The sequence below is a fragment of the Atractosteus spatula genome, chromosome 11 (assembly GCF_055471065.1).
Source record: "Atractosteus spatula isolate fAtrSpa1 chromosome 11, fAtrSpa1.hap1, whole genome shotgun sequence".
NCBI lineage: Eukaryota > Metazoa > Chordata > Actinopteri > Semionotiformes > Lepisosteidae > Atractosteus > Atractosteus spatula.
In genome coordinates, this window is record NC_142716.1 from 42859336 (window position 1) to 42873605 (window position 14270).

At 43.9% G+C, this 14270-nt stretch overlaps 1 protein-coding gene across 6 annotated transcripts; it reads right to left on the bottom strand.

The window, feature by feature from the left end:
• Positions 1–355: 355 nt before the first annotated feature.
• Positions 356–13735, bottom strand: cog1 (component of oligomeric golgi complex 1). 6 transcript variants are annotated; one of them, XM_088927858.1, is made up of 15 exons: positions 13407–13734; positions 11569–11813; positions 10760–10941; positions 10198–10368; positions 9206–9362; positions 8699–8909; positions 7608–8399; positions 6822–6968; positions 5987–6148; positions 5695–5819; positions 5232–5340; positions 4564–4673; positions 4076–4160; positions 3535–3572; positions 1285–1468 (listed from the first exon to the last, which is right to left on the bottom strand). In XM_088927858.1, exons 1-14 carry the CDS (start codon positions 13713–13715, stop codon positions 3564–3566), a joined length of 2814 nt encoding a protein of 937 aa, XP_088783984.1. In that variant the 5' UTR covers positions 13716–13734; the 3' UTR covers positions 1285–1468; positions 3535–3563. The 6 variants fall into 6 exon arrangements, with proteins under 6 accessions (XP_088783980.1, XP_088783984.1, XP_088783985.1 ...); XM_088927859.1 differs by having other exon boundaries at positions 3531–3572; XM_088927855.1 differs by having other exon boundaries at positions 1397–1496.
• Positions 13736–14270: the final 535 nt, after the last annotated feature.

The window sequence follows — 14270 nt, forward strand, 5'->3', positions numbered from 1 at the left end:
AGGCCCATGGGGCATAACGACATGTACTGCTGTTGCTGATCTTGTGAAAGTTTGCAATAGTTTACCAGCTAAACTAAAGGAAGTACCTACAATATGTAGTTTTAAGAGACGTTTTCAAGTACTACCTATAATCTATCGCAAAGTTGTCTTGAATGACTCCCACGGAGGCCTATTTGTTTTGCCACATTATCTGAATTTTTGATTGTTTGCTGTTTGGTATTGTCATTAATTATGTGTGAAACTTTTATGAAGTTCTTGAAGATGCCATTTACAATGTGCAAATGTTTATTTTCTGATATTTAGTTTGAGGTTTGTTCAACAGTCGATTGATGTGAATTGCAATAAACCACTTACTTACGCACTTAGTATACTGCACGCTAATGCAAAACGTGACTGTGGACTTTTATTATTCACAACATTGCGACTATAATGAAAATCAGGCATTGCATATCTTTAACTTCGACAGTCAAGTTAAACAGTTCACTCATCATTATAAAAAATAGCAAGTCAGTATGTCACTGAAAATTATAGAAGTCTTCACTTCTATCCTACCAACTGAAAATTAAATCTAACTTGTGCTGTACACAACCATATTATTCAGTTATCATTTCTGGCGTCTGTCTCTCAATGACAACCATCCAGTGTACACCTTGTCGAGATTAATATTCTGCCCATTGTTTTGGTACGATTAAATTCCCATGAGCACGTCTAAATGTAACTCTTTCAGCCGGCTTCGAGACTTTGTTTTTATCATGTTGATCAGACTGAATCCGCGTTCGCAATCTGCGCTTGTCGCAAGAAAAGTGACGGTTCAAATATACAATTGTCTTTCTACGCAACGCCTCACAATGACGCTACACATTATAGTACAGTAACACAGTACACATATAGTATACAGTAAATGGCGTAAGCATTATATAGTGCGTATGTATAACAGTAAATAAGTAAGGCTAGAGCCACAACCGTAGATACACGTAAAGGTCGACATTCACAGTCGCAGTCAAAAAATTTTCCGTCAAAACAAAAGGTGCGCGGCCGCGCAGCTTTAAGGGAACAGTGAGAGTGGAATGAGGTTTCTTGCATGGATTTTTGTACTTTTCTTTAGCACTCCATTATTTCAGATGGTATCAAGTTCTGCATTATTTCCGTTGGACAACTGAAACACAAAAATGTAAAATTTTTCAATAAGTGATTTACAGTGAGAGAATGAGCCTTTGATCATGTATAAAGTGTGAAGATTTTCCAGGGCTAAAGTCTGCAGAGGTAAACATGACATAACCAAAGTTTAGTAATACATCTATATATATATATTTATTTTTTATAAACTTTATACACATGTTAAAAATCTTCTAAAAGCTTCACTTGGCCATGCTGGAGAGCCAGCCCAGTTTGAAGAGGGAGGGGCCTGTGGGCTCCTCCTCCTGAGACGCCAGCTGTCTGAACAGGTTTCCAGGTCGGAACGTTTCTCCTGGTAGGGCAGAAGACGCAGGGACAACCTTTAATGGAACACAACATTGGGGGAAGATATTTAGAGCTGCGATGCTGTACCATGAGGGGTGGACAAAAACAGAATGAGCTCGGTGACAGAAGAGTTAGAGTTAACAGGTCCTCAGCCCATGTTCATCACACTTGTAGGCTCAGATTTTAAGACTGCTATTGTCCAGGCTTTGTGGTTTTACTACTTTGAAAACCTCAGATTACAAATCTCATTTTCACGCTCTCAGATGGCAGCATATACGACTAAAATCCTAAAAACTACGTTCAATGAGGTAAAGAACTAAGACAGCAGCTTGAAGGTCAGTTATATATTTTATCAGACTTAGTTTGCTTAGTGCAAATGAAGACTGAAGGCAAAGTGCATAAACATTGAGTATCACATCCTGTGAAAATGCAGTGCAGGCACTGAGCTAGTTTTGCTTCTGGCTGGAACAGATAGGATCTCTGTGAGAATATAGTACAAACTTCTGGTACATTTTTAACCTATGTTAACAGTGAAAAAATCTCTATGAAATAATATATGCATAAAAAATTCTAAAATATTCTTCATAATACACAACCTAACTTTTGTATACACAAATTATGACATTTGTGCATCTTTAAACACAGCTGTATATGCCAAATTGTTACAAGTTGTTTATCCCACCTACTGTCTAAATTAGGAAGTGCTATTTTCAACTGTGACAGAGTACCAGTCTGTCCGGTAGAGGGAGCTATAGATCCTTCTACCAAAAGCACCACAGCATGACTCACTCTTCCCTGTTCATTATTAGAAACACAGCCCACCAGCTTTTCTACAATTACAATGTCACTACTTTTTTCAAAATTACATGAATTCAACAGCTGATTTTTACAGTCTAAATATATCATTGCCCTAAGCTCATGACTCTCCAATGTTTAGGCAAATACGCAACTAGTCACAAATATTTTCTCAATGCTGTCTCGCTTTCAAATGTGTTACGAAAATTCCTCAAAATAGGAGAGAAAAGATGTACGTCAAGGCAGCTTCATGCAAAACATTTCAGGCAGAAAAACAACTCATGCAGAGAAGGTTCTCTGTTTTGTATCATTTTGTATCAGGGGCTGCTGAAAGGTGTATAGACCTATTTAGTAATAGATAAGAAATGCAATTTTAAATCTACATTAAAAATCACTGCATGTTTTTAACCTGAGACTTTATTTCAAGTGAAAGTGAAGAAGTCTACATACTGCAGCCAGCTGTGCCACAGGAACGTCTGTGAATGCGATCCTAAGGGATGAGACTGATCAGAGATTCTGCCTCAGAGTGCACCACATACGAGTGCACATTTCAGATCTTTCATTTTAACTACTGTTAATGACCAGCCATCTGTGAAACAGTGCTGCAGCATTGACAATCAGGCTTTCAATCAGGACTTGATCTTTTTCCTCTTTGACCTGTTACATGGCTTATGACTTCGTATTTCACAGTGAATCACATTAAAGTATTTCTCTTCCTTCACTGTTAGTGTAACGTATTCACTGTGCAACACATTCCTTAACAATTAGAAACTCATTTTCTAACCTACTGGAAGCTGCTAGCAGCATTCCAATGGATTCAGATGCCTATGAATTTAAACTTTTTCCAAAACAATCCAAATTTAACAGTCATCTCTATTACCACAATGATGTATCTCTCCTTTTCCTGATTTGAGTAAATACAGAGGCACACAGCCCTGGGCTTAAGATTAAAACCAATTTAAAATAAAAAGGAAACCAAATGAATTAAAAGTTCTCATGTGAAATAGGTTGCCCACCCCCTGATCAGATCACTAAAGCAATTAAGAAATGTCATGGAAATGTTTTAAAAGTTGGATTCACTTTCAGCTGATGAAATAAACTAGAATGATCAAATTGCATTTCTCATTTGTAAGCTTCTGTTGTGTTTGGGTTGTCAATTTTCAATAGAAAATAACCTGAGAAGAAACAAACTACATATGACACACGTTTACAGAAAACTCCGACAAGCCGGAGGCAAGGCAGGAGCACACTGCACACGTTCTGTAAATACCCACACACCAGTCCTTTATGGCTCCCCGACAGAGCTCTCAGAATAGCTGGAACCAGAGAAAAGCAGACAGCATTTAACTGTGATCCAGAGCTGCTAATCAAAAAACAGCTCATTGACTTTGACTAAGCAGAGGAGAAACGCAATTATTCTTCTCTGAGCACTATCACTTCAAGAGCCACACATTCTGGTCTCGAACAAAATCATTCATGTAAAATAACGTAGGTCAAGGACAAACCTACTGTGAACTGGCCATCTTGATAATATCCATGATGAATTTAATAGAAGCAGCCAATGTGTGATATGTTCCAATCTTTACGCTGAGGCAGAGATGCTGTTTCTGAGTACAGAAGGTGGTGAACAGTGAGTGTCTGGTTATACCTTGTATTGACTAATCAGTTTAGACGAGGTTTCCCAACAGATGTGCATCGTATAACAACAGCACCGTTACAGGTGCAGGATGTATAAATGAACCCAGAGTCTATCTGGGGTGAAATGCTGGATGTTTTCTACCACAGACCCCCCCCATTGCCTGACTCCCCCAGTCCTAACCTGGGTCCTGGAGATTTCAGAGCCCCGGGACGCAGGCTTGGAGGACTTCCGGGAAGTGGACATGCTCAAGGGCAGGAGTCCGAACCTGGGGAAATCAAACAGCCTTGGTCACGATGACCGCCACTCCATAACGAGCCATGCTTTCTGAACCTGGGATTAGGCACAACTGAACTTGATAGATTTCCTTCATGACATGCATAGATAATAAGTAAAAACAGGAGGGGAATCCATGGAAATGTATCTAGATCTGTGCTGAAGTCTCATTTGAATTTGAGATTTCTGATATACTGCTGCGGTTTAGCGGTTCCCTCCCGGTGAGCCTTGTAAATCAACTCAGTTGAATTCTATTAGTTCCTTTCAGAGCAGGCCTAAGACGATGGCCTGATGGGCACCATGCAGGGCTCTAGCTGTCTGTTCTAAAAGCTCCACTGCAGGTTAGTGGCCAATGTGTCTCCAGGGCGAAGCTGCAGTATCGGAGCTCCACTCACCGGATCTGACTGCTGGCGAGGGGCAGGATGTTGTACGGCTCCTGTGTGCCAACACTGGGCCCCCTGGAGCTGAACTGCTTCTCAGTGCCTGTTAGTAGCCCCAGCAGCACCTGCACAGGAGATAGCACAGCGCATGAAATTCCAGTTTTACAGACCCATGACTAGTCCTGCGATCTAGCAGGCTGCACTACTGATAATACCCTCTCAAGAATGGATGGGATGCACATCACTGTAATTCAGTTCAAACAGCACCAAATGTATTTTTGTTACTGTCTATGAATGACAACAATTGTCCCCTTGTAACAAACCTTTACCAGCATTCTTCAAGTACCACCTTCCATCAATCTGATACTTTCCTGTCTACCTGCTAGTTCTGCATATTAAACAGTACTATTAATATAGACAAAATATATTTTAAAGTTTCTTTCTAACCCTGGATATTAGGCGTCTCAATCACATAGTGCCAAAATGGTCTTCAGGGCGAGTTTTTGTCTACAGTTAATTTACAAAAAGTTTCCTATGATATGGCACCAAAAAAAAAACATAACCCCACAAAATGAAATGTTCGGTTCGTTATTGCCGTGTGGCAGTTTTTCTAACTGCAGAAAGACCGTATGTGCAGCCTGAGGCCCAGTGCAGTGTCCACGGGGCCATGCTGAGGTACGTACAGAGGTCCTCTGGACGAGACGGGTCAGATTAGTGTTGAGTGGGGGGGTGAAGACATCCAAGTCAAAAGGATCAATATGGCCCTCCAGGCAATCACAGACCTGCTGGATCCTGGTGGAGAAAAGAGGAGCAGTGATTAGCGAAAGAGAGAGAGAGGTAGGAGAGGAGCACACAAAAACCTCCACAAATTGGCACAAGTAGACCGAGCACCCGAACAATTATCTCCTAGGCTCGGGGCAGAGGCCTCAGGTTTCAATGTGAAGCAAAACATTACTGGAAACCACTCAAGGTTTCATTTTAAACTGCATAAGGAAGTGTTGGCTTGGGATGTCAATTAAGTAAAAGGCAATAATTGAAAATAAAAGTATTAAAGGAGCACTCAAGGTGCGACTTGTGTCTTTCTTCAGGAAGCGGCTCTGCAAGGCAGAGGCTCCGGCGAAGGTCTCCCCAGGAGGTGTTGGGTACCTGGGATCTTGGTGGGAACGAGAGGCCTTTCCCTCCTCTTGCCTGGCGCTGAGAATCACTGACAGGTAGCGCAGGTCAAACAGCAGCTGCAAGGCCCGGTTCTGAGTCATGAGGAAGGCAGGGTCCTGAAAGGGGGAAAGTTCAAGTGTCAGAGGTTCTGCAGGTGGCACAGAAAATGCAAATGGATTTATTTTTGTGTTGTACTGAGTAGCCGTACTCAGTAGATCTGTTGCGTTCTCTGTTCATTGGCACAGGGACAGTCAGCCCTTTCCTGGACTATTGTCCAGCTCACCTTGTTGTGCTTTTCCAAAGCCAGCTTCTCGTACTCGGTGACGACCCGATCCAGGCAGCCCTTCAGCAGCTCCTGTAGGGTGACCTTTGGCAGTGCGTGACCTCCAATCCTGTTGACCTCCAGGCACAGATGGAAGAGAAGAGTCTGCACATACCATGAGGGCTGCAAAGACACAGACATGCATTTTTAACTTATTCTCTCTCAAGCCTTTAAAGGGGAAAAGATGGAAATCAAAAACCTGAATCAAATCCTAGAAAGAGAGCTTTAAACAGTAACATATGTACATTGTTTGCTGCAAAGTTTTTTTATAATTGGTTTTGAAAAGACTGGAATTCAGATCTTTTACAGATCCACAGAGGACGCACACTTGCATAAGACTAACCAGCACATATTAACCCACATGACAAACCTGTGTCTGAGCAAGAGGGTGGAATAAAACTACATTCTGTGGGAAGCACCTATCAGAGTACTGCACTCATAACTGGTAGTTTGTGGGTTTAAATCACAGGTGAGACATTGTTGTTGTACTACTGAGCAAGTTACTACTCTCTGATTGCTCCAGTAAAACACCCAGCTGTAGTGTATAATTTGGTAAGTTACTTTAGATAAAAATGTCAGCTAAATAGTTTTGTAGCAGTGGAGAAAGGTTACTAATTTATGCTAGTTCTTTGTTGTCTGGACCTTTGTTGAATTACAGATGCAGAGATATTCAATATTCCCACAGACATATACAAGGAAAGATTAGGACTGAGCACTGCAAGTTCCTGCCCGCAGTTCCTAGAGTTTTAGACTGAATCCCTGCCCCCAGCTCAGCTGTCACCGGCTGTTGATTCACCTGAACGGGAAGACGGATTTTGGAGGTCACTTTGCTCCCTGATTCAGTCTCTTCCTGAATTTCCAGCTCCTCCCAGTTAGTTGCTGTTTCCAGGATGGAGCCTGCGGAGCTCGAGTGAAGTCTGCCAGCAAAGTTTTGGACCAGAGCCTGAGAGAAGCACAAAACAACAGGTCAAAAAGAAAAAGAAACGCAAACAAAGGCAAAACATGCACTTGCTGTATTGCTTCTCCTGGACTGCCGCCTCGTAATAATTTCAGTTTTAAATGAAAGAAACATCTGCACAATCTTTTTAAAATAAATGCAAAACCAAATGTTTTATAATGAACTAGAGGTGAACTGAACTGCTTTCTAAAAACTGAGTTCCTCCTGCTTAAGCTTTTAAATGTGATAGTCAAAACCTATTCCCTTCATGGAATTCTTTCTTCCTTGTCAGGAGAGAAATTTAACTGAAAAATAATTTTACCTCCATGTGTTAGTCTTCCTAGGATTTGTTTTACAATAGTTTGTCTCATAAGAAAAGGTGAAAGTTTGTTTTTTTCATTTTTTAACCCTATTTCTTTCTAGTAGCTAATTGATTGGAGCATCTCATTCAGGCGTTTCCTTAAACAGGATAGACAGCAGGTTCAGTACCTTGTTCCAGACCCCTACAACCTCTTAAGTAAAAAAATTATGACATTTATCCTGAAATCCTTAAAAAAAACGGCCTAGCTAAATAGTCAACTTAAACTAAACAACTATAAACAAACACTGCACCGCCCACAATTGCTTTCTCTTGATTGGACAAACCTTGGTGAGGGCGGAGCTCCAGATGCGGTAAGCCTCCATGCTGCATAACAGAAGCTCCTCCCTCAGATCCGCCCACCTGGCCTGTGCAGGGCTAATCTCTGGCGCTTTGGAGCCTTTGCCCAGCTTCCTGCCCTGACGGGAAGTGTCTCTCACCATGTGATCTGGGCCACCCTGCTTCCCCAGAATGCACTGCTTCAGGCTGGGGCAGAGCTCGCTCATGGACTGACAGAGTCTTGCCATGAAGAGCACTGAACTGAGGCAGCTGTTTCCTGCATAGCCAGAGCTCAGCAACTTGTCCTGCACAGCCTTCAGCTCGGAGCGCACGGAAGACAAGATATTGCGCACGCAGACCAGGCAGTGCTCTCGCACGGTTTCTTCCACAGTGCTGGCATCAGTGAAGCGGTCAAAGGAGGAGGACGCGACAGGAAGAGGTTCGGCAGACTCCTTGGTGGTCTGCTCAGAGGGCAAGTAGGAGAGAAGGTCCTCCAGCTTGATTTTGAGCTTTGAGTCCAGGGAGGAGCAGAAGTTCTGGACACAGGGGGTCAAGGCCTGGGTCTTCATAGACAGGCCACTTTTCAGCAGGGGGCTGCGGCCTGACACGCTCACCCAGGCCGCGTCACTCAGCAGGTCGTTGGGCGATTCGGACCACAGAAAGGAGGCTACGTCACCCTCAAACTGCGTCGCCCTGCTGGGGCCCCCGGGACCTGACTGCCCTTCCAGTTCCCGCAGGGATGAGGTCAACAGGATTCTGGAGCTGCTCGAGATCTCCTCCATTCCTTCTTGAGTAAGAGCCTGGGAGCAGAGAAATAGGTCCGCCATTTTCATTCATACATCCATTAAAAGTAAAATCATCCATTGAAGTTTTGACAATTCTAAGATGAGGAAAACCGGTTTCATTTTCTGGGTCATGTTAAGCTGAAATGCCTGTCTGGTGCAGCACGTCCAATTGTCTCACAAAGAAGGGTGACGGATCTATGGTCTGTGTTTGGAAGAATACCACTTGCAGCACACCGATTAAAATATCAGGATTTTACTTTATTTGCAGCTCATGTTACATAAGACAACGCACTTAAAAAGAGAATGAAACCAACCTGCAGGCGCTGGAGGAAGAGCTGCTGTAGGAAGTCCTCCCAGAAGGACAGGGGGCGCTCTAAGAGCCGCTGACAAATGACGCTCCAGTGCTGGCTGATGGCGTCACTGGTCAGCAGCTCCCACACAGCATCCCGGATTGCTGCCAGGCCCTTCAGGCTCTTCACGTAGACCAGCAGGCCGCTGATTCCACAGCAGATATCCTCTTTACACCTGCGGCCATCGCGTTACACGAGAGGGTGACCATCTCATTAACTGTATGCCCCCCCCCTCTAAAGACTTCCTTCCCTAAAACTGGACTATTGCTTGCTGGGTCACCTCATGGATTTACAGTAAAAAAAGGTAAACTGTTCAAGCCTGATGTTCACTGGAGAAAACAAAACAATTCCACCCATAGGTTCTTATGACCACAAAGGAAATCGCATAGATCTAGCCAGTTCTTCCTTGTTCCCTGTTTAATGTTATTAAGTTGCCAAAAACCTCCCCCGTGCCCATGTTCTCTCCCTTACGTGTCCATCCACTGCCGCAGCGTGTCTCTGAGATGCTCGGGCTGGATGGGCTGAGCCAGGGTCCGCAGGGTCGGCTGGAAGTCGGTCACAGAGGACGGAAGGTACTTGAACCAGCTGCCTGAGCTCATCTCTCCCTGCAGGACCTTCTTCTCTTTCCCTGCACACCAAGGATGCAAAGCCCAGAAGCAGTTTTCCTACCGTTACCTCATGAGCTTTGCAAAGAAGAAGAGCCCCAAATGCCTCAGAGGCTTACTCAGAATCTCCTCTCTTTACGTTTGCACAGATGTATGAAGAGACAAGGCACAGACCAACTGCATTCTAAATCTCCATGGCTGAAGGTTAAAACAAATGATATTTTGTAATGAACTGCAACGACCTTACCCACTGCAAATTAGTTTATGCGTTTGCATTTATTTTCTAATGCATTCATACAGTCTTTGCAGCACATTACTAGTTAGGCAGCAGCCATATCACCCTGCAGCTCGCAACTGGCGGCTCACTAATGCTAAGCAGGTGTGAGCCTGGTCAGCACAGTACTTTGATGGGAGACCTCCTGGGAAAAGCTAAGGTTGCTACTGGATGTGGTGTTACTGGGGCCAGTAGGGGGCGCTCACCCCGTGGTCTGTGTGGGTCCTAATACCCCAGTATAGTGATGGGGACACTCTACTGTAAAATGGTGCCGTCCATCGGATGAGAAGTAAAACTGAGGTCCCCATTCTCTGTGGTTATTAGAAATCCCAGGGTGTTTCTCGAAAAGAGTAGGCGTGCTACCCTGGTGTCCTGGCCTCTACCAGTCATGGCCTCCTAATAATCCCCGTCTATGAATTGGCTTCATCACTCTGTTCTCCTCCCCAACAATAGCTGATGTGTGGTGAGCATACTGGCGCACTATAGCTGAGTGGAGTGTCCAGAAAAGTGCTATATAAGTGTAAGGAAATATTATGAATTACTATTACTAGTCTCCCAGTGCAGGGGGGGTGGGGGGTGCATACCAGCGGGTGCAGTTCCGGTCACAGTCTCCAGTGTGGCAAACAGCAGGCCGCAGCTCAGGGGTGGCTCCATTGGCTTGCCCTCAGGAGGAGTACAAAACACGGCATAGGCCTGGTACAGTGTAGTGGCCATCAGCTCCACCAGAGAACATACCTGAGCCTTGATACCAGCACCTGGAGGTCAACATTGTTTGTTTAATCAATCAATGCAAGATAAAGGACAATGACAATTGCCTCTTGATGCATACTGAAAACGCAAAGGGGCTCATTCAAGGCAAAGGGATAATGCAATCTAAGCAGCAGGGGGGGGAAAACCCACTTTGTACTTGTTACTTGAACTTGGAAGCCTTGTTCTATATACGCAAGGACACTAACATCCTCAGCACTGAGAAAATTCACACTCTTCCAAATCCTGAGATGTGCACCACTTCTTTTATTTCTGACAGGGATTCAGAGAAGTTGGACAATGTTAACTACAATCACAGCTACCATGAGGGCAGAAACATTGTGGTTTGCTTGAAAGGCAGAGTGAAAAGACAACGGGCTCTCAGGCTCGGGTACGCACCATGCTGGGGCTGGTTGAGCAGTTGCTGGATGGAGGCCTTCCTGGCCAACAGGAAGTCAGCAAGGGCTTGCCGCGGCGAGCTGTCCTCTAGGAGCATGGTGGACACCAGGGCTTCTGCAATGGCCTGGTCTGAAACCACTTGGCCCTTCAGGAGAGATTTACTCTCCAGCAAGATGGTGGACCTGAAAATACACAGACCAGTCGCAAAATAGTGGACATAAAAAAATGACAGTCAGCTTCTGAGCCCTGATTTCCACCCGTTACGCGCAAAGGCCAAAAAATCGTTATGAAGGTATCCTTAATTTCTACTTCAAATTAATTTCTTTACATAAGCTATTCCATAAAGTAAAACAACTGAATCAAACACTCAAAGATTCCACTAGGTGGCTAAATGCCCAGAGAAGTTTTGGCACATTATGTTCACTGTGTGCTGAAGCCAAAGTTATTTTTAATACCTGCCATACTATCAATATTTTCAGTAAAGAACAATATTTACTGTATTAAACTGAAACAGAAAACAAACAAGGGGCAAATAATAATACTACACTTGATTTCATATAGCGACTTCAAAAAATAACTTCTCAAAGCGCTTTACGGCAAGAAAAAAGATTTAGAAAGAAAAGAGGTAACAAAATGAACACATTAAAAACAAAGAGCATATAACACTGCAAGGTGGAACTGACACCTTTTTCCCAGTCAGACATTGGTGAGAAGACTGCACCCTGTAGGGAACGGAGCGGAGCGGAGCAACGAGCAGGGCACACTGGTGCCCGATGGTGTCTCTAGCTGGCAGAGGGGGCAGTGCTTACCTGAAGTGGCCAGCAGCAGCCACCTGGCGCACCAGGATGGGAAAGCGGGCCAGCACTGGGCTGTAGTTCGGCCCTCCGCCCCCCAGCTGCAGCAGGCTGTGCAGGTGGCAGCAGAGCAGGTACAGCCGGGTGGCGTGGAGGTACTGGGAAGACTCCATCGCACTCCAGATCCGCTCTGGGATTTCCAGCAGCAGCTTGATCTGGGCAGCCATGCTGTAAAACTTCTCCTGAGACTGGCGCTGGCTCTGCAGCACAGGAGACAGAGGTACAGACGGCCATCTATCAAATACTGTAACGTTGCCAGGGATAGAGATAACAGATCACGAGTGTTCCTCTCCTGTATAAGAGCTTTTATGGATCATTCTGAAAAAACGATATTTCTCTTAATGGCTTTCCTTATGGCAAAAATGTTTCATATAGCTTTGCTTTTGCTATAGTACTAACTGTATTTATAGCTTTTTAAAATATAATAGAGATTTTTCTGCTAACACAAAAAGATCTCCATACCCCTTTTTTGGAGGCACTTTACACAGAGGGCTGTAGGAGTATGGGGAAAAGTATCCAGCCATGCTGTTGAAGCCGATACCATGGCTTCTTAAAGAATCCCCTTAAATGAAAAGCTAGATGAGGTCCTCAGATCAATAAGCCACAGATGATTAAATAGACTACACGGACCAAACAGCATCCTTATTGTTTGCAACTGATTTCATGTTCCTAATTGAATCAATGTTCACATTCCTTCAACAGGAACTTTGTTTTTTCTTTAGATGAAAAGACAGCAGGCTATTTCAGGCCACCTTCATTTGACTTCTCCAAGACATACTGTAGCATTTCAGGTGGGTAGCTGCGTCAGCATGCATAGGCTGCAAAAGAACAAGTAATAGGTTTATTCCATGCTGAAAAAAAGAAGAAAGAGAACACAACGTTTCGGCCGTGGGGCCTTCTTCAGGTGTGAGAGAGACAGGGCAGTAGGCAAAGGTAAAGTAGCGGGATAACAAGAAAGAATTACTTGTTCCTTTGCATACTGTAGCATTTCCAAGGTATTTATCTTCTTGAATTACATCTACACATAGTTAAGGGAATAGAATCCCATTTCTGACTTTAGTGGCTTTAGCTGTGATTAAGGTAACTAAATAAATTACTAATAAGGATTGTGAGTAAGTGTGCCAGGCTAGCTTCCCTGTGACACTGAAAGGCTAAATATTACCCAAATGTATCATTAGAAATATTGAACATATGAACGCCAGACTTAATCTGATCCAGCAGCGACACTTAGCGAAATATTTGCAAATTACATGTATTCCAAACACAAATGTACTTCTGCCCAACGTTATAGTCAGTTAAATAATTAGTGCGTGTCAAAAGATCAAGTCAGTGTTGATACAGGTTGTATTTTTTGCTGCAGCTGGAATGTTAGATTGTCAATGACAAATTTGAACCTCATAACTACGATCTCCAGCCGCTCCAATAGAAAACAACAGAGATCTCACATTTTTTAAAACATCATCCTTTGCGACTACCGATTTGACAACATCTGCTGCCAAATAAATCTGGTGTCGTTTTCAGTGCTGTTAAACGACAGACGATCTCCTGTTGTAACGTGTGTGTGCAATACCGTGGATTTATCGGTCACAACAAAAGGCAGGTGGCATGTGCACTAGCTGTCCATACAGTAATATTCATCGGACAACAGTAGAGCTGCAAAGTCGCCTTTTCGGAAAGCAGTCGAAAACTGCAAACCCATCAAAAGCAACCGTTTTGTAAGGCAGCATTGTAAACGATAGGACACTTCGATCAGTGGCATTTTTAAAATACCCGACGACGGCCACGTCACTTACTTCCAACCTGCTGACAGGCAGAGACGGATTTTTTCCTTGTTTGAGTTGGTGACAGTAGCGATACATGTCCTGAATCGACTGCACGACGCTCTCCGAGCACTGCCGCATCTCGCCTATCGTGTCCGCGGCCTCGATCAAGTCCCGGTAGCGCTCCCCGACCATCTGCCGCAACTCTTCTTTCTTCTGCTCGATCTCGCCCCGCACCCTGCGCTCTATACCTCGAATCTCATCGGCACTGTAACGCTCGAACAGGGCAGTCGGGTCTCCGATTTCCGAGATCCGGAGCGAATGAGCTGGCACAGCCGCCATTGCTGGAATAACAACCCGACAACCCGGAAGGTCCGACCTCAGAACAGGATTTTGGATGCATAAAGCAGGCAGTCAGACCTTCATCACGTGACAGGGGTAAAGACTTTGTATATCGTTCATAATCCACTAGTTGGAGCCCAAATGTAAGGATTCGGATTTGCAGTAGGTATGGGTGCATTTAACAATGTTAAATGTATGATCATTTACGAGACCACTAAGCGATGCAAAATTTAAGTTTTAAAACGCTGCATCAGACTGTATAGATTTTGGGTGTTTTTTTCTGATTCTTTTGAATGATTCCAAAACATCTGTTTACTTGACATTGCGAAACGGGAGTTTAAAGGAAGTCTAAGACATTATCTTGATTCGTTAAAAATCAAGATCAAGGAAAACAGTTTGTTTTCGCACGAAGCCCTCCCACGCTGAAAGTATGAAATTTGTTCGAGGAAGCGAGAAATTTCAGTCTTCCTAGTCACTGAGGATCAAATTAAATTAAAATAATTTATGAACCGTGACCAAAAATCATATTAATTTGAGATAATGAAACACTTACTG

Bases quoted from the DNA above. Each gene is read 5' to 3' on its own strand.
- cog1 (XM_088927853.1), bottom strand. From the start codon at position 13,715: ATGGCGGCTGTGCCAGCTCATTCGCTCCGGATCTCGGAAATCGGAGAC. The intron at 6,149-6,821 runs GTGAATCAACAG...GTGTCTTTGCAG, and splicing joins AAATCCGTCTTCCCGTTCAG to CCCTCATGGTATGTGCAGAC. The intron at 5,820-5,986 runs GTGAGCTGGACA...TCCCCCTTTCAG, and splicing joins CTTTGGAAAAGCACAACAAG to GACCCTGCCTTCCTCATGAC.